The sequence below is a fragment of the Montipora capricornis genome, chromosome 4 (genome assembly GCF_036669925.1).
Source record: "Montipora capricornis isolate CH-2021 chromosome 4, ASM3666992v2, whole genome shotgun sequence".
NCBI lineage: Eukaryota > Metazoa > Cnidaria > Anthozoa > Scleractinia > Acroporidae > Montipora > Montipora capricornis.
Genome location: NC_090886.1, coordinates 19,580,887 through 19,603,333, shown reverse-complemented (window position 1 = coordinate 19,603,333; position 22,447 = coordinate 19,580,887). Strand labels below are relative to the sequence as shown.

Genomic DNA, 22,447 nt, shown 5'->3' with positions numbered 1-22,447 from the left:
AATATGACACTATATATACAAAGACTGCCAAGACTTGCCATCGTATAGGACTACAGCTTCTGATTTGACCTGTGCATTCTTGGTCTTCAGTGGTTCATTCAGTTTATAGCAAGATGGGTGTTTCTTCATGGTTACTTTAAGCCCCTAAATAACATACATCCTTTTAGTATGCAATCTCAACTCTGGTTGCACAAATGTCACAGCTGTGGTGGCTTGTAAGTATAAGCTCTCATAACCCACTGAAATGCCCTCGATGGCCTGGCCATAGCTAGCGGAGGGGCAAGGGAGGCAGTTGCCCCCCACACAAATATATTTGAAAGAAAAATTAATGTTGTCTCTTTCTGGAGTGTTGGGCAGATAATTTGAAATTTATTGATACTACCTTGAAACTTTTCACAACCGATTCGCTTGTCTCTGTGAAACAGCAAACAAAAGGGAAGCAATATTCAAAGACAATAGTCCGTTAACATTTCCCTATAGTTTTCCATGTGTTTGGATGGTTGTAACCTTCGTGATTAAATATGCTTGGCGAAACTTGCAAAGATTAGTGTTGGTACTCTCCCCAGACCTTTCTCGGGCATAATAATCAAGAGAGTTGTGATTGCCAATGAATGTGTGAGAAGAGAAAGAAAACATGGCTGAAGAGACTTCAATTTTTGCGAAGACACGGGACTAGTCCAAACGCGCACCGGTGGCTCAGTTGGTTGAGCACCGGGCTTCCATGCGGGAGGTCGTGAGTTCGATTCCGGCCGGACCAACACTCGGGGTCTTTAAATAACTGAGGAGAAAGTGCTGCCTTTGTAATTACATTCGCAAATGGTTAGACTTTCAAGTCTTCTCGGATAAGGACGATAAGCCGGAGGTGCTGTCTCATAAATAACTTCCATGTTCATTAGTTCCCTGTGGGACATTAAAGAACCCACACACTATTCGAGAAGAGTAGGGGATGAAGTTCCCGGTGTTGTGGCTGTCCTCTGTGTGTATATGGGTGGGTGGGTATAGCGAGTCCACATCAGCTGAATAGCTGCCAAAACTTCAACCTGCTTAAACAAATAAATAACAAACAAACAAACAAACATGACATCGCTTTTCATGGAAACAAGCAACAGAATGAGGTATGTCACTGCAAGAAAGCTAAGACAGCAAAGCATGCCAGAAATTGAAGTTGGGTGATCCTTCCATCCGCAGTTCACATTTCATACTAGAAATAATAATGAATGAGGAACGTTTGAGTGGCCTAAGGATGCTGCTCATTCATCGTGGGATGGATCACATACCTGAACCTGAGGTCATTTACCAGACCAGAGTTACCTAAGTCAGTACACGTATTTATATTGCCGATTCTGTGCCATAATGAACTTGGAAATTTGCAATTAATCGATAAAGATATTTTTGAAGGAAATCCATTTGGAGACATCATAGACTAATCTGTTGGGTAGTGATACATTCAATAGTAAAATACTAAACACTAAATGACTGGTCCCGACGAAAACAGTTCATTTTGTTTCCCGAGAATCTCAATGTTTCCCTGAGGGTCCTGAGGCGCAGCCGAGGGAAACATTGAAATTCGGGGGAAACAAAATGAACTGTTTCCCGAGGGACCAGTCATTAAGTGATTTTTTATATAGCACAAAAAGAAAAACGTGCAATGGCAACAACAACGGCGGTCGTCGGTCAACATTAGGAAGCTTACGAAACAACGACGCCGATGGCAACGACGACGCTACAAAACAATAGGTTTAGAATGGCTCTGCACGTGCGTTTTACATTTTGGTTCATTTCTTTGCCGTCATCTTCCAAATGACGACGTGAAATGACCAAATTCAAGGTTCCGTGGAGGACGTTAGCACATGACGATGAATTTTCAGTTCTCTCTCTTCGCATCCAACTCACTCATACCAGTTTAATTCCTCGACAGTTACTACACATTTTTAACGCGAAACGACATGAAATAGTTTCGTAGTGATATTAGTCTCCCTCGCAGCCGTTTTTTGGATGTCACGCAACGTTCTAGTCTCCCTCGCAGCCGTTTTTTGGATGTCACGCAACGTGGGGGGACGTTGCGTGACATCCAAAAAACGGCTGCGAGGGAGACTATAGTGATATGAATAACGCGAACTTGTATTTTTAAATGAAGTCCTCGTAGCCGTCGTCGTCCTCGTTTCGTAAGCTCCTTCATTGCGGGTAACAGTGCTGTTACCCTCTGACGTCATAGATTTTGCACTGTTGCCCGCTCAGAGACTTGGCGGGAAACAGTTTTATTGTTAGATGTCATGTGACCTCGAAATAACCAATGAGAGCGCGCACTGTTTGGGGGAAAATTCAGCTATATAATAATAATAATAATAATAATAATAATAATAATAATACAACTTTTTTGGGTAAACACAAGACTGGTAAAACCAGTTCACAAAACCCTTTTTTTAAAATGTATTTTTAATTATTAAATTCCAAAACACACAATTACATACCCGATTTCCTACTTAAACCACTAAATTACAATACGTAAAAGCAAAATACAGTATACAACAATTTGTTTTTAACACAGCACTAACACTAACATTCCATTTTACATTAAAATATTGCTTATTTACATTAAATTACTAACGGAGACGCTGAAATTAACTAAATTGAAAGTTCGCCAATTTGCCCTCAAAACTTCCATTTTTTTATTGATATGTCCAATATAATTTTCTGTTTCACATTTAATTAAAATTTTAGCTTTACAACTGTTGATATTCGGTAGAGTCTGGTTTCTTCTACAATCCCATAAATAAATTTTTGCAATAAGAAGAAAGTAGTTAAGTACGGGGCACAATCTTGATAGAACACCAACTTTAACGTCTTGCTGAGTGAGACTAATGGTCTTTTGAGTACCGGAGAACAAAAAAAATTCAAAATCATCCCAGAAAGCTTTAGAACAAGGTTCACAAAACCTTAAACTCTAAAAGTACCTGTCTTTCTAAACTTGGACTGCCGGTAATTAAGGTTTACTTTTGCCGAAATATCTATGAAAGTAGCACTTCCGTGCCTCTGCATTTCAAGTTTTTTTGGGAGAGTATTCCCCCCCAGACCATCATAACGACTTGTGCCTCCCAGTCAAAAATTTCTAGGTACGGCCTTGTTGATGGTGCTTGGTCAATACAGGTTTTGACACCTAGGGTCACCTAAGTCTGACACCAGTCCTTTCTGACGAAAAAGCAGTTCTACTGACAGGAGAAGACAGAAAAGGCGAGTCTCTGTCACAACTAAAAAGTTCAAGTGAAGCTTTGATCCACGTAGTTATGAAAACAATTTAAGCAACTGCATAGAGAAGCCTGAAAATTTCAAGACTTCAACAGGGCTGAAGTCCTGAATTTCTCAGGCTTCTCTATGCAATTGCTTAAATTGCATTCCTAACTGTGAAGATCATGGCTTCACTTGATTTCATATCCACAGTTCAATTTATGATTCATTTCATAATATTATAAATCTAACACTTTATTGAAATCACCCAGTTAATACAAAAATTATTAAAAACAAAAAAAAATTCTGTTCCAATTATAAAAACAGTTTAAATTCATTGTTCATTTACACTGAAAACAAAAATAAAAAATATATAATTTATATATACATGTGATTTTAAAAGACTCTAAGTGGCCTTCACTGTAGCCCTGTTCAATGTCTGCATCTGGATTCCGGTTTGAAGCAGAACGACTGCCTCTTATTGCCATAACAGCTGATCGTATAAAGACAAAAGATAAGGTGCATCGCATCCATGCAACAGTGTGATTTTCGCTTCTGTGGAAGTAGCTTGGCTAAGCGTTTTATGCAACAGTTCACTCTTTCCCCATTCCAGCCGTTGTTGAAAACACAAGTGGAGTGAATACAGCATATTCGACTTCCTTTATTCTGTCACCATACTCCCTCTTCTTCGCCATCTCGTGTTGTCTATAGAGTGCTGGGATATTGGTACTTCGGTACAGTAGCTCGATGCGTTCGGGTGAAAAACCCTAATGTCAAAAAATGCATCTTGTTGCCTACTCCAGAATCCCTTTGCTCTAATATCTAACCTTGCATCATCTTGCTTGTTGGCGGTGCATGGTAGTATGATTTTGCCTGAAAGTGATTGCAGCTGTGGTTCTTTTTTTTCTGATTTCATTATGCCTTGCAGTTGGTAGTCCACCATGCTGACGAGAAAGAAGAAGAAGTAGAAGGGAAGAAAGTGAAGGAGTGTCTATCTAGTGCTTCGCCGAAGGAAGCAAGAGCAACTGTGAAGGGAGAAAAATGGCAGGGTAAGACGATAAGGGAAAGATGGGAAGACGAGAATCTAAATCAGAAGGCCTGCTTCTCCTGGCTCCACCTTTGGAAGAAGGCACCAACTGATGTCATTGTTGGTTTACAAGAATTGTACCAGCAGCTACTACCAACAAAAGTATTCTATCACAGGAAGACTGGGACTGCTTTGAGCGGAGATGAACGTTGTATGTGTGGCACAGTTACAGAAAGGGTTTCACACATTCTAGCGGGGTGAGACGCTTAAGCTCAGTCAAAGTACTTGTCGCGGTACAACAATGCTATTAAGATCCTGTTCTTTGAAGTGATCAGATCGCTGAACCTTGTTTCGTCGGTGGGGCCTTGGTACTCGAAAGCCCAACCCAAGCCAATGTATGAGAATGAGTGGGCGGTTGCTTACTGGGACATTCCTCTCTATGCAGACAACACGCATGTGAAGGCTAACAGAGTCAACGCGACTATTGTGGACAAGCAGAGCAAGGAAGTGTCACTGATAGAGACGAGCTGCCCCTGAAGAGAGGCTGCTGCGAAGACCTCCAAGGACGGGCCACTGTGTTGGGAGCTGCAGCAGACCGAGCATCGTGTGACACAGTACAACATCATCATGGACATTCTCGGAAGCTAGAGAAGTTAGTAAAGTAAAAGTCAAAAAAGTAAAGCAACCATATTTAACATCGATAACTTGTAACAGTAATTCAACTGACAAACCCGAGATCGACGGTGCGCTCATTTTACTCCCCCCTCTCCATCAGTCCTCTGTTTTATGGGTATTTAAAGCTACTTAGTTACACGGAAAGGAAAGAAGTTGAAACAAGGATGCGAGATCTGGGAAGCGAACTCAGGACCTCTTGCACCAAGGCTGCGCACTAACCGACTGTGCCACTAAGGCACTAAAGCAGCTAGTTGGAGGAAAAAAGTGATTCAGTAGCACTACAAATGCAAAAGTCAGTCATCACTAGTATGCTGAACATTGCACACTTGTTTAAGATTTTGAAGAAACCAATCAATTTTTTAAAATCATATATATTTATTATTTTTCTGTAAAGATACTTATGTACATATAGTCTTTTATTTTTCATACAAATAGGTTAGAATTAGTAATTTTAGCGTTATAATTATGTATTATATTTTTAGTCTATGCATTGATTGGCTACGGTTTGACGCCCAATCAAGGCTTATAGGTCTGGGCATCCAGGAGTTTGTATACTGCCAAAACCGTAGGAGGTATTCCTTTTTTGACCAGTGTACCCTAAACACTCTCAAGGCCATGCTAATTGCAGGGCACCTGTTCCAGTAAGTAGAGGACACTAGAGGGCTAGTCCCTATTATCATAAAAAAAAAATCAAAGAGCAAAAGATCTAAATTTACTAATAAAAGAATTTCAAGTATTTTTAGATGCATTTGTTTGAGCATCAGCTTTTACTGCATTTTCAGCTATTATATTCCAACCAATGAAACAATTGTAGCATCACCTGTAACGTTTCTCTGTCTGCCATTTTCTTGATATCAGATCCTCCCCATAGTGCTCCACTTGGTATATAAATTCCGTGCCTGCCACTGGATGCCTTCTTTCTCAACTTATTTTCCACATCTGAGTTTGCAAAAGCAGTAGGAGAACCTATCTAAAGAACAATGTGTTAAATTGACAAAATATCACATCACATACAAGTAAAAACCCTTGAAGAGAACCTCCACTCTGGCTGATGAATAATAATTATGTCAAACCCAACAAACTAATGTTTAAAATCAAATTTGTTTGCCAAATTTTATTTCCTTCAAAAAATGTGTTTGTAATGAAAAAAATTAATGAATTTTAGAATGATCACTGATTTTCACTTTAAAATTTCCCTTTAAAATTTCCCAGGTATATTATTGTGACATTTTGTGGTTACCATTATTGTTTTCACACAGAAAGCTTTTGTTTTGGAACAATAGGGGATCTGTGACACATCACAATTAATCAAGATGGTAGAGCCAGAAAATTTGAAAACCTAAACCAAGGTTTTTGAAATTGATTTATTTTGGATACAAACACTTTCATTGGAAAACAGCTCGAACATTTTAGATTGTAAACGTTATCTTCTGTACTTTGAAGTCATTTTCTTGTTTTAGTGGAGGTTCCCTTTAATAGTTAAAGCAGTTGAACATTCAACTTTGTTTGGGAATGGCCAAAGAAAGTCACAGCTTCTGCACCCTGAATGGCTGGATATGCATTGTTCAGAATGAATTCAATTGTTTTTTGTTTGACTTGTTAGACATATCTTCAGTAACATCTTTCGCACATATATATTTATGTTATGTTTGTGGCCTGGAAAAAGGCAGACAAACTAGTATTCATAAAAAATGGACAACAACTTTGAGTTTGCAAGACATGTTTTGATCGATCATCAATCATCTTCAGTTGCAAGTGTCCGCTGGGAAAATCCTAATCTAAATAGGCAGCTAAAACATGCAGAGTTAACTCTATCTTTTTGTAACATCAGGTCAGCGGTTGCACCAGGCATGTGGTGTGGGAAATAAAGCACTGTTCTGTACATCTGCCATCTTGCTCCTTTGCCATAACACTTCATGGTGTCAGAATCGGGATGGAAGACCTGAAACTGCCTGAGCCTCTGCTATTGAGTGCGGCGACAAACAAAGCCCAAGCATGGACACGCTGGAAAATGTCCTGGGATCTTTACAAAGTTGGGAGCGGACTCCACCAAAAAGAGGAAAAGATTCAAGTTGCCATGCTGCTTCATGTGCTAGGAAAAGAATGTGTGGAGATGTTTTCAAATTTGTTTGGACTTCTGAGGGAGATTGGGATAAAATTGAGGCTGTAGAAGAAAAGTTCAACGCTCCTTGTGCTCCGTTGACATCAAGGCACTTCAACCGCTTTCTGTTCATCAAATGAAAACAACACAAGGGAGAAACAGTGGACGAATTTTGTAGCAACTTGAAAACTCTAGCTAAGAACTGCGACCTTGGTGATAAAGAAGATTCGTGCTGGGCCTCAAAGATCCACACTCAAAGGAAAGGCTGATGGAGAGAGAACAGAGTTTAGAGAAAACGTTACAAGCTGCTCATATTGCTGAAACAAGCAAACAGCACATGAAGAGCTTAAAAGAAGAGAACAGCAGAGTTGAGAAAGTGGATGTAATGGACGGAAAAGGTCACAAGACCCAGTGGGAATTGTAGTATTCCGCATGCACCAGCTTCGTGTCTTGCTGCAGGAACGCGCTGTCACAAGTGCAGGAAAATGAACCATTTTTCAAAGATGTGTTGTGGCCAGGAGGGGCAAAAGAAGCAGGTAAATACTCTTGATGATTGCGACTCTGATGCTGAGGTTATGTTTACTGGGGCAATTAGTAAAGAAAACAAGGACTAATGTCAGTTTTGGAAAAATGCAAGAATTGGGGCCCAGTGCAATGTCTTACCTAAAGCTGCTTCTGACAAGATCACGACAAAACCTTTGCAATCCTTCTCAGCAAAGTTAGAGAGTTACACCAAAATGTGTATTAAACCTGTTGGAAAGTGTGAGTTGCCTTGTTGGGTGCATGGGGAAAAGTATCAAGTTTGTTTTCAAGTTGTTGATGGAAACTATGTACCCCTCTTGGGTAGGGAAACATCCGAGAAGATGGATCTTGTCCAGCGCATAAATGCCGTTAAATATAACAGCATTCTAGATGAGATCCCTGAAGTATTCCAGGGTGTCTCCCTGGAAAGTATCACATTAATATCAACCCCTTGGTTCCTCCTGTAGTGCACCCACCCAGGCGAGTTCCCCACTCTAAACGAGAGCTATTGAAGAAAGAACTGGACAGAATGGCAGAGGCTGGAATCCTAGAGAAAGTACCCTTGAATGACCCAGCTGATTGGGTGAGCAGTCTTGTTTGTGTTGATACACCGGATGAGTCTATTCGTGTGTTCTTGGACCCAAAAGATCCTAATGTGGCCATTAAAAGAAAACACTACCCATTACCGTTAGTCGATGACATTACTGCAAATTGTGCAGGAGCCACAGTGCTTTCAACTTTGGATGCAAAAACATTCTACCAAATCCAGTTAGATGAGAAGAGCAGTAAACTTCTGACATTTAATACATGTACCCCCTTTGGAAGGTATCGATACTTGAGGATGCCAATGGGAATTAAATCTGCACCAAAGGTTTACCAACAGAGAATGGAGCAAGTTTTTGAAGGGCTACCAGGTGTGAAGGTCATTTCATTTTTTTCATTTTTGGCCCTTTGCTCCTCCTGGAGCATAGGCCACCAACAATAACTCGCCAGTCTCCTCTGTTCTGTGCTATCCTTTCAAGTTGTTTCCATGTGTGTCCAGTCCTCTTAATGTCCTTTTCAAGCTCCCGTCGCCAGGTGTTCCGTGGTCTCCCTCTTTCATTGACCTTGGGGGTTCCAGTTCAGGGCTTGACACCCAATGCTACTAGGTGGTTTGCGTAGCATATGGCCAAGCCATCTCCTTCTCCTTCGCCGGATATCCTCTTCCACTGGAGTTTGCTGCGCCCTTGCCCATAAATTCTCATTACTGATGGTTTCTGGCCAGTGGATTCTTAGGATTCTACGTAAGCACTGATTTATAAAAGACTGGATCTTCTTCATAGATGCCTTCGTTGTCTGCCATGATTCTGCTCCATACAACAATACCGACTTAACGTTTGAGTTAAACAAACGTACCTTGGTGGATGTGTCAAGTTCTCTGGAGTTCCATACCTTTTTTAGTATGTTGTATGCTGATCGTGCCTTGCCAATCCTAGTTTTTACTTCTGCGTCAGTTCCCCCACTTTTGTCCATTACTCTGCCCAAATAGGTAAAAGACTCAACTTCCACCAGTTCTGCTCCTTCAATTGTGACTGGCTCATCACTGCCTGCATTGATCCTCAGGATCTTTGTCTTCAGTCTGACCTGCATCACACCTCAGTGCAAATAGGACTGATGATCAATAAACTGTGAAGGTCATTATGGATGACATAATCATACACGGCCGCCATACGGCAGAACATGACACGCAGTTGGGGGCTGTTTTGCAGCATTCCTGAGACAGTAACCTTCTACGTGTCATATCCATCAGAATGAAGTGAAGTTCCATGGCCATGTGTTCTCCAAGGATGGTTTGAGGACAGACCCGGAAAAGGTCAGAGCTATAGTTGAGATGCCCAGACCACCAGACAAGGCTGGTGTCCAAAGGCTGTTGGGAATGGTCAACTATGTCAGTAAGTTTATTCCAAACCTGTCAGACCTCACCACACCGTTGAGACAGTTACTACATCAGGATGTTCTGTGGCACTGGGAAAACAGTGTATGCTCAGATCGAAAAAGAACTTTTGGCTGTGGTATTTGGTTGTGCCAAATTTGCAGAGTATATTATGGGCCGTGATGTTATAGTTGGATCGAATCATAAGCCTTTGGAGGCCATTATAAAGAAGCCTCTACATGTAGCACCCTTGCCCATGCAACGGATGCTGGTCCAGTACTAACGCTGTAGTGTACAAGCGTGGGGAAAGCCTACACTTAGCGGTTGTTCTATCACGAGCCCATTTAAAAGAGTACCTGACAAATGCTGAGCAGTTAGACATCAACTTATAATTAGTAGAGTATGTTATTTCAGACCAACAGTTGGCCAAGTTCGTGGAAGCAACTAAGGAAGATGAGATCCTGTCGGAACTTCAACAAGTAATATTGTTTGGTTGGCCAGATTCCAGAGGTCAAGTCCCCCTCAATGCACAGGAATTCTGGAATTACAGAGATGAATTATCGGTAGCACATGGGCTTATCGTAAAGGGGCAAAAGATCATTGTCCCTAGGAGTTTCAGCAGGGGAGATGGTTGAGAAACTTCATGAGGGACACCTTGGAATCAACAAGACAATAGCGAGAGCATGTGAAGTATGATTCTGGCCTGGGATAACAGTAGATCTGACAGAGAAGATTAAGAACTGTCCAGTAAGTTTAGAACATACATGTAGACCAAGTCAGCAGTCTCAACAACTGAGGTCACACGAGATCTCACCATTGCCCTGGGCTAAGGTTGGCACAGACCTCCTACACAAGAAGAGTCGAAACTACCTTGTTACTATTGATTATTACTCCAAGTGGCCAGAACTAACATTAATTCCTTCCATGACCAGCACTGGGGTAATTCCAGGGTACCCCCAGTCAAATGGTCAGTCGGAGAGAACAGTCCAAACAGTTAAGTCAATGCTTGAGAAAGCTAACGACCCATACAAAGCCCTCCCTTCATGTCGGAATACTCCTTTGGAGGAAGTCAACTTGTCACCCTCGCAAAATAATGTTAATGGGTAGGCATTTGAGAACCCAAATTCCAATGACCAGAGAAATGTTAAAGCGCCACCCCAACTGTATGATCCTGAAGATGTCTTGCCTAAACTAAAAGAAACACAAAGAAAGCAGAAGCTGCAGCATGACAAAACAGCGAAGGAGCTGCCACCACTGATGAATGGCGAGTTTGTAAGAGTTCGAGAAGGCAACCGGTGGAAACCTGCTAAAGTTACAGTGATTCTTCCGTCACCTAGATCCTACAAGGTTGAAACATAGCCGGGAGAGTACGGAAGAAAGCGTCGCCATTTGCTAAGAACTGAAGAGCCCAAGGCATCAGAGTTTGCATGCACAGCCCCATCTGATGAAGACCTAACAGACACTGAAGTTGAGATGTCCTGTGCAGGAGCCTTGCAGAATCCTGGGTCAACACCAGTCAAAATGTCTATGGCTACTACCACACGGTCCAGTAGGACAGTTAGAGAACCTTCAAGGTTCAAAGACTATGTCAAGTTTTAGCCACAGTGGGAACAGTTTTGTAACATTTCTCAAAGTCTTGTGTTCAATTTAGAACAGAAACATGACTCCAGTGGTCACATTGTCTGGAGTTTTGCATTGCCACTGTTTGTTAATTCTGTATTTTTTTCAGTTGTGTTTCCTTCGTTTGCTTGCTTTTCTTTTGCTAAAAAAAAGGGGAGATGTAACATCAGGTCAGTGGTTGCAGCAGGTACATGGTGTGGGGAATAAAGCAGTACGTGTTCTGTACATCCGCCATCTTGTGTGTGTTGTTCCTTTGCCATGACACTTCACTTTTTACGTACATTCATGTTTTAATGCTAGTTTTCTGTACGTTTTGGTGTTGTTGTAATTTCCCGCCATCAAACACTTCTCCTTTGATACACCGTTTGCATGCGAATTATTTGATCGTTTGCACTTAGTATTGTTGTAACGTTTCACGGTAATTTAAATTCTAACAGCAACATATGACGTAAGTTCAAATTGTAACTGAAGATGATCGATCAAAATATGTCTTGCAAACTCAAAGTTGATGTTTGTCTTTGTAAAGTACAAGTTGCAGCTTGGACTCCTTTTTAAAGATAAATGTTATAGTATTTGAAAAGAAATAAAGCTGTTTAAAAAGCCCTTGAACCCTACCCCTACCCCACCCCTACCCCTCACCCCCTACCCCTACTCTTGGAATAGTCATGCCGTTCCACAATACCATATAATCAGCAACATCAAGGAAGCTTTCACCATATTCTGCTGTTATGGAGGGATGAGCAACTTCTATGATCAAATCTGGAGTCCTCAAAAAACAAAAACAGCATAACTTACAGGAAGAACTTTTTTGCATTAAGTACCACAGTGTCATTATAATCATCACTGTTTTACTATAGTGACAGTTTTTTTACCAGAAATTTTAAATATTGAAAGAAAAAAGACAAAAAGAAATAGGAAAAGTGAAAGTGAAAGAACAAGTCCATTATTGTTTTACATAAAGACATCTTCATCAAGACAAGAAGGATTGACATTTACGGTTCATAAAGTTAAGGTCAATCAGGAGACTTCATCCCGCAAGTATATTGTTTTCCATTGAACATGTTTCAGAAAAATTACAAAGTTGCTTTGAGTTAGTTGCCATTCTTTTGACAAAAATAGTTACTTGCCTATTTAAGGCAACAACAAATTTACTTTTAGTTACGTGTAGCAAACAGAGTTGTCTGGCATTAGGTTTAAGGTCTCGGTAAAGGAAAATGAGGTGTCCATGGAAAAATGAAATTGTTCCACCACTATTTTTTGCATAGGAACAAACCATAGTTAATAGATGAGAATGGTTAGGAAGCTCGGCAAACATCAAAGGGGCAAACAAAGATGCCAAGATTTGACCATGCACAATCTTTTGTTTTGCGCTCATACACTATGCATGAATTATGCAACCAACATGTTTCTATTGGTTAGTCCCTCAGTACTGAGTAAACAACTATTGTCTTTTGTGCAATGGTCAAGGCCCAGAGAACAAAAACATACAACAAAAAAATTAATTTGTCGGGTTTCATAACCATTCCCCTCTATTTACTATGGACAAACTATAATTTATATCAAAATTAAAGCTAATAGATCGAATTATTTGAATAAAGTTCTAGATCTAGTTTTTTGGTTTTTAATATTGCCTTTTAGTTTTGAGGCCTCAAACTCAGAATGACCGAGTCTGCTCCAGAGGCTCCTGCCCCTTCACTTTATTGTGAAAATAACCGCATCTAAGTCACAGATGAATGCACTCCAATACAGTGTGGGGCATTTTAGATACGTAAAGAATTGAAGGAAATATCCTGCACCAAAGTCGAAACTCCCATCTCAAACTTAATTTGGGCAGAAAAAGTACCATAAAATCAGTCTCCGAAGACAAATGAAAAATTCCTAACACCGTATTTGGGGTAGTACAATCATCTATTAAAATTGAAAATTTGGAATTGATTATCTTAAAACCCATCGAGACAGGAGATCCGAGAAGTTGCAATTTTGGCGTCAAAATAAACCCTTGAAAATCGAGCTTGAAGATTTCATGTGGCGTTCAGTCTGCTGAACAACTCCGCCCCCTACTAGATCCTTACAAGAAAGTACCTTACCTTTCTTTGAAGCAATGAAGATCTTTCAAAATGTATTTGTCATCTACTTGTCCCTCAAGTAAACTAATAGTTCTGTTCCAAACAAAAGTTAATTCAAGGTCATCTCTTCTAAGTATCTCACCCACCAAGAATTGTCCTGCAATGACAGAGATATAAAAATATTTAACATGTTAACAAGAAAAATGGGGTGACGTCTTGAAAATAAAGACCCCTAAGACCCTACGACTCTAAAACCAAGAAGTAACCGAAAACCCTCAATTTGTTTATCCCTAGGGCTAAAGTTGGCTTTTAGGCCTAGGGTTAACCAAATTGAGGGTTCAGGGTTACTTTCTTCGTTTTCGTCTTATAGGGTCTCAAGGGTCTTTGTTTTCAAGATGCCCTGAAAAATGTACATTTTGCACCTGACAAATTGTGGTTCCATCATAACTAAAAGAAGTTCAAAGAGAAAACTTTTTTGTCAAAAAAAAGGCACGCATTGCGTATATGTGTGGTAGTGCAGTAACTTCAAGACACAGTACTTTATTTCATAACTGCCAGCTGAGCTGCTTTTTGTTTTCCAGGATGTTACATACTAAACCCAGAAAGACTGAAGATCGGAAATCAATGGGAATCGAGAAACAAATTAGGCTTCAAGGCTGACATGAAGTTCAACTTCTTTTTCACAGCGTGTACTCCAAGCGTCTGACAGTTTCCATGACAAAAGTTCATTGAAGTTATCCCTGTCCGGCTGAGTTAGTATCTGGATGGGTGGCCCCAAAATACATGACTTGCTGCCAAAAGCATAGGACCAAAAATTATATTCTAGCCCTCAAAAATGTGAACTAAGCATGGTACAGATTTTGTTAGCATGATTTATGCAAAAGAACTATTGTTGCAAAAGTAATGAAATATTGATACACAGTTTTAAGGAAGAGCACAAGAAAATTTTTAGAAAGTGTCGATGGAGAATAAAAAAATTGCCATCAAGCATCCTTCCAACAGACCTGTTTATTTTCATGTTTCACCCAGTTATTTTCTGGTTCGGCTGTTAAATGACATGAGGATTTGAAAAGGCTTCTCAGCTTTGTTTTCCCTCTCACCTAAAACACAGGCGGCTTCCGCTTCTATATTTTTCATACAGATATAATTTTTCAAAAGAAAAGTGGAGCAAAAAGTAAAAATATTATGGTCAACTGGTGAACTTTTTCTTGTTTATTTGACCTTTCAGAATGTCTGTAGAACGTGAGCTAGCATGACGATCTCTGTATCTGTTAATTTGACAATAACATACTCAAAGAGTTTTTATTCTCTTTTCATTAAGAAAATTAAGAAAGGAAAAAGGCGACAAGTGGGCCCATCTGTGCGGCAAACAAACATCACTTGTTGTAATTCCAGAAAACCGAACATTTTGTTATTCATGCTCGCACTGCAGACCTACAAATCTTACACTCACTCACTCACTCACTCACTCAGACAGACAGCCCCAATACTAAGTGTACAAGTAACCTAACTTACCGGTATATCATCAAAATTTTTTGAAAGCCCCTGGAGTGGAACAGCCTGGGAATGTGGGAGGAGCATTCAATGGTGTTACTTATTTTATCCTAGGTACTTAAAGAGCTACTATGAGAGAGCTGGATTGAGAAAGCAGCCCCCCCCCTCCCCCCCCCCCCTTATCAGTGTTGCTAGCAAGACAAAAGATTTGTTGCAAACTTAAACAGTCAAAATTGAAAGGGGGAGAGGGGAATGGAAGTGGGAAAGGTTTAAATTCTAGATACAGCGGGTATTGGAAGCTAGAAACGGTGTTTTTCAAAGAAAGTGTCTCAACAATGTTGCAACTTGTTGTAGTACACGAGTCAACGACTGATGGTCAGTTTTGAGCGTGAGTAATGGTGGACCACGAAATCCAAAACTCACAGCCTAAACAGCCTTTGGATAAAAATCAAAGCTAAAAATATTTTGCCAGTCAAGTGGTAGGCAATAACACTTAATTCAAAATCTGAAGGAAAAGAGGATTTTATTTTTTGATCATAGTTGCACTTTAAGAAGGTTTTCTAAATCATCAACAAAATGGGACATCTTTTTAACAGAAACAATGAGAAATTTTGTCTGAAAAGAGGGACCTTACATGAAAAACCAAAACCTACTGTAGAAAACAACCATTCTGCATTCACTCTCATGAGATGGTATAACACTTTCCAAGGTTGTTGCAGGCTTGGTGGTTTCCTTTCCTTTTGTAGAGGTGGATAATGGACACGTCCTTGAAGTCTTGCGGCAATGATTCCTTCTCCCATGTGATCTGGACGAGAGTCAGAAGCTTGCCTGTCAGGGCTGTTCCACCCTCCTTGAAGATTTCAGCTGGAATGGAGTCCGATCCAGGAGCTTTTCTGCTGGAGAGCTGATGGATGGCCTTCTGCACCTCTTCCACAGTTGAGACAGTGTCGAGTGACATGTTCACTGGGACCTGCGGCAGTCTGGCAATGGCTTCATCATTGATGGAGGACGGTCTATTCAGTAAGGAGTCAAAACGTTTGGGCCATCTTTGCAGGATTTTGTCCTTTTCTGTGATTAGCGTGGTGCCTTCCGCACTGAGTAGCGGGAAGAAGCCTGCACTTGTGGGGCCGTAGACTTCCTTAAGGCTGCTGTAGAAGTTTGCATATCGTTCCTGTCTGCAAAGCCTTGGATCTTGTTGGCTTTTGCAATCAGCCAGGAGTCTTGCATCTTGTGCAGTTTGAGCTGGACAGTGCTGCGGATGCTCCTCAGTGCGTCTTTCTTGGCTGTTGATGTTGTGTCCTGGATGTGGTCTAGTTGAGCAGCATGTTTCTGCTCCAGCAGGGCTGTGATGTTGGAGTGGTTTTCGTCAAACCAGTCCTTGTGCTTTCTTGCAGGGGTCCCAGACACTCCATGGCTGTGTTATACACCATCTCGCGGAGAGAGGTCCACGCTGCTTCGACGTCCTGCTTGTCCAGAGTGATAGCATCCAACCGTTCTTCCAAGGTATCAACAAACACTTGCTTGGTGGGGCCGTCTTTCAGCTTGGTGATGTTAATTCACTTAATTGGCACCTTCTTGCCCAGCGGTCTTCTCTTGGGCTGCACGCGGATGTTGAGTTTGGACACGATGAGGCGGTGGTCTGTCCAACATTCTGCACTGCACATGGCCTTGGTGATCCTCACATCCTGCCCGTTCCTCTTCCTGACGATGACATAGTCTATCAGATGCCAATGCTTTGAACAGGGGTGCATCCAGGATGTCTTGTTCCGGGTAGGGAGGCAGAAGACAGTGTTGGTGATCAGGAGGTCATGCTTGGCGCAGGTCTGGAGGAGCAAGAGGCTGTTGCTGTTGCACTTGCCTGTCCCATGCTTTCTCAGCACACCTTCCCAGGAGCTGCTGTCAGTGACAAGCCACTCTTGCGTTGAAGTCACCAAGAATGATGAGCTTGTCAGAAGCTGGAACAGCGGAGATGACAGCATCGAGGTTTTCATAGAACCTGTCTTTGGTCTCGTCTGAGTTGGTCATGGTGGGTGCATAGGCGCTGACGATGGTGGCAAACTTCTTTCCATAGAAGAGGGGGAGTCTCATCATCACGAGGCGGTCATTCACCCCTTTCGGGGTGCAGGCTAGCTCAGAAGAGATGTTCTGATGGCAAAGCCAACTTCTGCTTCGTGTCTCTCCTCGGGCGCTTGTCCGCTCCAGAAGAAGGAGTAGCCTGAACTCCTCTCTGTTAGTTCTCCCTCTCCTGCCAGCCTGGTCTCACCAAGGGCGACAATGTCGATCTTGTATCTGGCGAGTTAATCGGCTATGAGCGCAGTCCATCTTTGAGGTCGGTCTGAGTCATCCCGATCAAGTAGCGTGCAGATGTTCCACATGGCTGTTTTCAATGGTATAATCTTTTTCGACCGCATTGAGGGGGTCCCCGCCGACCGCAGTATGTGTTTTGAGCACCCCAAGAAGAAATCGATTAAGCCAATGCAACGTCAATCTTCAGTAATCCAAACAACCCATCACACTGCTCTTCAAGATCGAGATGTTCAAAGTTATTTCTCACACCGGTGCATCGAGCGATATCGATCGAAATTCCAACAACTATCACTCAGAATACCTGAAAGGTATCAGAGTTATAATCCTGGTTGTCTTTTTTCAGTGCAACGAAATGCACAAAGAATTTCATGTATTCCGAGCAATTAAGATTCGGGGATTCCATTGGTTAAGCTATGCACGATAACCCCTTGGGAGAGGTTATAATTGAAAATATAAACATCTTCCAGATGCAAAACAAACTAAATTGTGAACTAAAGGATAAACATAACGAACACAAAAGCGAATGGAAGGATCCTAAATAAGAATTTTTTCTCAAGGATATTGGCATAAACCGACTGAAACGTCAAATTGTTGCAAAATCCATGTTATCTCTGTCTTTGTTAATTGGCATTGTAGCCATGCATGTCAAAATAAATTGAGTTATTAGCCAAGGTAATTACTCGGTGACTTTGTTCGGTGCAGCAAAATGAACAGTAGAATTACAGAGCGGTGATTTCTTTGGCTAAAAGCAACTCACTTGACGAAGCTATACTTTTTCCAACCACAACAAAGAAAACAGCTGTGGTTTTGAGTGTCGTTCGCGGGGATTTCTGCACGCGTGAGGCTTCAAACAGCTTCAATTCTTACAGAGTTCGAAGAAAATCCCGATTTATAACATGCAGTGGGGCAACCAAAACGATGGGAGCTGTGTTGGGGTTTTAGTGTTAAAGTATGAACGGGTGCGAACACTCTTTATTTTATCCTTATGACTCGTTTTTTTGTAATTAATATTTTATTTTACCCTCAATCTGCATTTTACCCCAGTTTGCAGTCTGCCTCCTGCAGTTTGCATTTTACACCTCGAAAACGAAGACCTCAAAAATGAAGACCCACTCGAAAAAACATACAATTAAGGTAATTCAAATGTTATTTTTGAAGATTTAGTCCTAAGCAGATCTAAGGGGCCGATTATATGAGCCAAACTGGCCCGGTTAGGCGGGCTGGCTCGTTTAGCCGAGATTCCAGCATGTCTGAGAAATACAACAAAAATCCGGTTTGCGATTACATGGAAAAATCTCAGCTTGCTTAGCCGAGACCCCGGCATTGTAATGCCGGGATCCCGGGCCGAGATTTTTCCATATAATCACGTTCACCGGGACAGCCCGGTTAGCCCAGCCAGCGATTTCTAACGACATTACTCCACTTTAGAGCAAAATGGCCCACGGAATAGTCATTTTTTTTATGTTTAAATAAAGGATAAATAAGATAGGAAACCATAAGGTTATATTTAAATTGTAGAATGGTGAATTTTAATAACAATTTAGCAAAACAAACTTCTGTCCACATCTTGCTGTTTTTGTTATCATTTTTCACATGACATATTCTAAATTTAGTCCAAACTGGGCTGGCTCACCTCATGTAATGCCGGGCTGAAAGACATCCCGGCAAACCTGGCCAGCCCGCCTGATGTAATCAGGCCTTCTGATAGGGAGTGATGAAAAAATGCAAATTATGACAAAATTTGCTGGGCAGATTATGTGATTAGAAAGGCCAATTATGGGATGAATAATCTAACTTATGTGATTTTTGTCTGAGCAATTTTAAGCTTGTTTTATAAGGTTTCAGGGTAAGAAAAACACTTTTTTGCTGCCCAAAAGACATTTTGAACACAAAGGAACAGTAATTATGTATGTTGATTGACATTAGTTGGGATAAATAAATAAAAAAAATGAGGTCTTCTGCACTATCGATGCACTTTCTACTCGGAGGTACTAAAACATGAAACGACCCAAAACCACCTACAACCACCTCCAAAAAATTCTACAGCCATCTACAACTACCTCAAAAACATCTACAACCACTCCCAAAGAATCCAATACCATCTTAAACAAGCCATAATTGTCTAAAATAAACAAGACAACAATATGTGGTTACCATTTAGCCAAAAAATCCGGATGGAAAGATCATGGCATACCTATGAGTAGAAAGTCAAAATGAATTTAAGAAATCCTTCGCAGGTCACCAGCTTTATGTTTAGAAATCGAGAAATTTGAAGGAATTCAGTGGGAGATGCTGATTTCCTTTCCTTTTCCTTTTTAAATTCAGTCCTTGTTTATACCTAGTCTGCAGTCCACGTTTTGTACCTGGTCCACGTTTTATACCCAGTCCGCAGTGTACCTTTTATTCTGACCGAATTTAGAATATGTCGTGTGAAAAACGATGACAACAAGAAGAAGTGGAGGGAAGTCAGTCTTGCTACATTGTTAAAATTCACCATTCTACAATTTAAAGAAGCCTTGAGGTTTGCCATCTTATACATTTTGTATTTAAACATAAAAAACGACTATTTTGTGAACCATTTTGCTCTTAAGGGGAGTAATGTGGTCAGGAATCGCTGGCCCGGCTAACCGCGCTATCCCTGGCTCTCGGCTAAATGAGCCAGCCTGGCTCATGTAAATGTAATCGGCCCCTTACATCTTCTTAGGACGAACACTTCTAAAATAACATTTGAATTAACCTTAATTGTGCGTTTTTTCGAGTGGGTCTTCATTTTCAAGGTCTTCGTTTTTGAGGTCCTCGATCTACAATGATCCACAATGACCTGCAATGATCTCCAATGACCTACAATGACCTACTACAATGACCTACAATATGAGCTTCAAAGGCCTGCTTAAATGACTTACAATCAAAGAGAAAGACAAAGGAGGATCAGGGTGAAGAGTTTGGTGAGCGAAAAACATCCATTTTAGTCCATTGCATGATAGCCCATATGATGACAGCAATAACACATGTGAACTTGAAGGCAGAAATAAACTGCAAAAAGACCCTTGGATCGTTTTCCTTTGTTTTAAAGCTTAATTGAAAATATACAAAATGAAGGTCTTTCCTTAGCAACGATGATATCTTATTAAATTAATTAATAATTAATTAATTAGAGCAGGAAAACAGGAAGAGAAGATTATAAATAAGTTATTCTTCCCACAATGTTTTGTTTGGTTCAGAGTGCAGAGTGGAATGTTTTTAACCTTTGTACTGCAAACATGCTGCAGTGCCCACAGAGCTGCAAATTATCTTGTATTTTAGCTCATTACAGATCATTAGCTAATTTTAGATTATAATGTAGGTCATTGTAGGTCATTGTAGATCATTGTAGGTCATTGTAGATCATTGTAGGTCACTGTAGAGCATTGTACATAGGTCATTGTAGGTCATTGTAGCTCACTGTAGGTCATTGTAGATCACTGTAGGTCATTGTAGATCATTGTAGGTCATTGTAGATCATTGTAGGTCATTGTAGTAGGTCATTATAGTTCATTGTAGCTCACTGTAGGTCATTGTAGCTCATTGTAGGTCATCGTATCTAGATCATTGTAGGTCATTGTAGGAGGTCCAAGGCTGTTGCCTAACAGGAGCCCGGTAGCCTGGGGCTCCCAAAGAATAGCTCTGGGTGCCTTAATTTTTCACAGCAACACCTTTCACTTCATATGTTGGGCTCCTAAGTTCTCAGCGTTTAGCTCTGAGGGCCCCTTTAAAATTTTCTTAGGCAGCAGCCTTGAGGTCATTGTAGTAGGTCATTGTCTGCCATTGTAGGTCATTGTGGCTCATTGTACATGTAGATCATTGTATGTCACTGTAGCGCATTCCTTGTTTTAGTAACTAGGAATATTCATAATATTTCAACATTCCAACTTTCTATGATTTCTCCAGATGGTTTAAGTTAGGCATTGGGAGTCAACTTTAATTTGAAATAAGATTGGGGAGGATAGACAAAAAGTCCATCTGGATAATAAGGACACCTTTATTTTCTCATAAGAGAGAGTCAGGGGATCTATATGTAAGTAGCTTATCCACCATCCCAGGGGGTGGGGGGGGAGACTTTGAATTAAACCTCTAAAGGAGACCAATCTGGCGTGGGCTAGGCTTTTTTGACCCCTAAAAGAGACCATATTTAAAACATATTGAATATATATTTTAAATTTCTTCGCTTGCAACCCTAAATGAGACCTTCACAGGGCTTGAGATTGCAACCAATACAGTCGCATTTGCAACTAAAATATCTGGAGAAGTCCCAAATTTGCGACTTGTTGTCACCTTTGCTCTTTTGAAACAAAAGGGTTAGCAGTTGCCACTTTGCTGCTATTTTTGCTAAAATAAATAAAGAAAGAAATGACAAATTATTTTTTCCTTGTGGTGAATCTTCTCAGAAGATAACGTAATTGTAGAGTAATTTTGCTGTGATGTTACGTGCACAGTTCCATCCTTCGGGTAAAGACTTGTTTCCATATCTTAAAGTGCCCTTGGACCTGAGGTGCCTGGGAATGAAATTAAATCACTGGAATCGGTCAGTGTAAAATGCTGACTGAGGTTATAATGTAACTATTGAAAAAGACCAAACTCCTTAGAAATGCTAACCTTAATTAGGCCTCAAAAAATATTTGGGCTTAACTGTTAGCATTCCGATTCCAGTGATTTAATTTCATTCCCAGGCACCTCACGTTCAAGGGCACTTTGAGATATGTCTTTACCATCCTTCGATTATTCGCCATTTTCAGCAGTACTTACAAGTATTGCTGGCTCATATTTTTTTGCTAAACTGCTGACAACACAATGCAGCACAGCGATTTTGCGACTGAAATTTGTGAAATTCTCTCTAAATGTTCGCATCTTGTAGCAACTGGATTCTTCCAAATTGTGACTGGATTCTTTTGTTAATTTCGAGCCCTGCTTCACCGCTAAAATGATGGGGTTTTGCCCTGAACACCCTAAGTAAGACCAAAATCAGAAATTTACACCCCTAAGCGAGACAAAAAGCATCCCTACCCTTTTCATATGGGAGACCCCTCCCTCCCCCCCCCCCTTCCCGGGGGCGGGGCACTTTCCCACTGTACTAACCACTACACTGGTGATGACTAGGGGAGGACTAAAGTGCTAGAGAAAGTAAACATTGAAGACTTAATCAGGGGGGCTCTACTAGACTTGCCATTCGAGTATTACACTAATCAATATCAGACTATAAAGTACTCATTTTTAAATGAAATATTTTTGAACCATTAGGCTTTACCACTCAGCGTCTAGCCTCAGGGCCCGCCTTGAAGCCAACTTCTCTGAGCAACATCTTACCTAAATGTCCAAATCCTACGACCCCGACTCTTCTTTTTTTCTGTCCTCCGCTAATCATGTCAATATTTTTAGGATTCGTTTTTGCTTCAAAAATTCGTTCTCCAAGTTGCATCAAATTCACGACTCCTACTTTCTCTGCAAAGTTGTTTCGGAGCCAG

The 22,447-nt window shown here is 40.9% G+C and overlaps 1 protein-coding gene and 1 pseudogene across 1 annotated transcript in view; both read right to left on the bottom strand.

Moving 5' to 3' along the window:
- LOC138045755 (aspartate dehydrogenase domain-containing protein-like) overlaps positions 1-22,433 on the bottom strand; it is a 27,712-nt gene extending 5,279 nt beyond the window's left edge. The window contains exons 1-5 of the mRNA XM_068892363.1: positions 22,290-22,433; positions 13,170-13,305; positions 11,765-11,849; positions 5,748-5,897; positions 39-144 (exon numbers count right to left, since the gene is read on the bottom strand). Coding sequence (XP_068748464.1) covers positions 39-144; positions 5,748-5,897; positions 11,765-11,849; positions 13,170-13,305; positions 22,290-22,401 — 589 coding nt within the window. The 5' untranslated portion in view covers positions 22,402-22,433. The remainder of the gene's footprint in view (positions 1-38; positions 145-5,747; positions 5,898-11,764; positions 11,850-13,169; positions 13,306-22,289) is intronic.
- Positions 15,688-16,393, bottom strand: LOC138045027 (uncharacterized; annotated as a pseudogene).
- Positions 22,434-22,447: the final 14 nt, after the last annotated feature.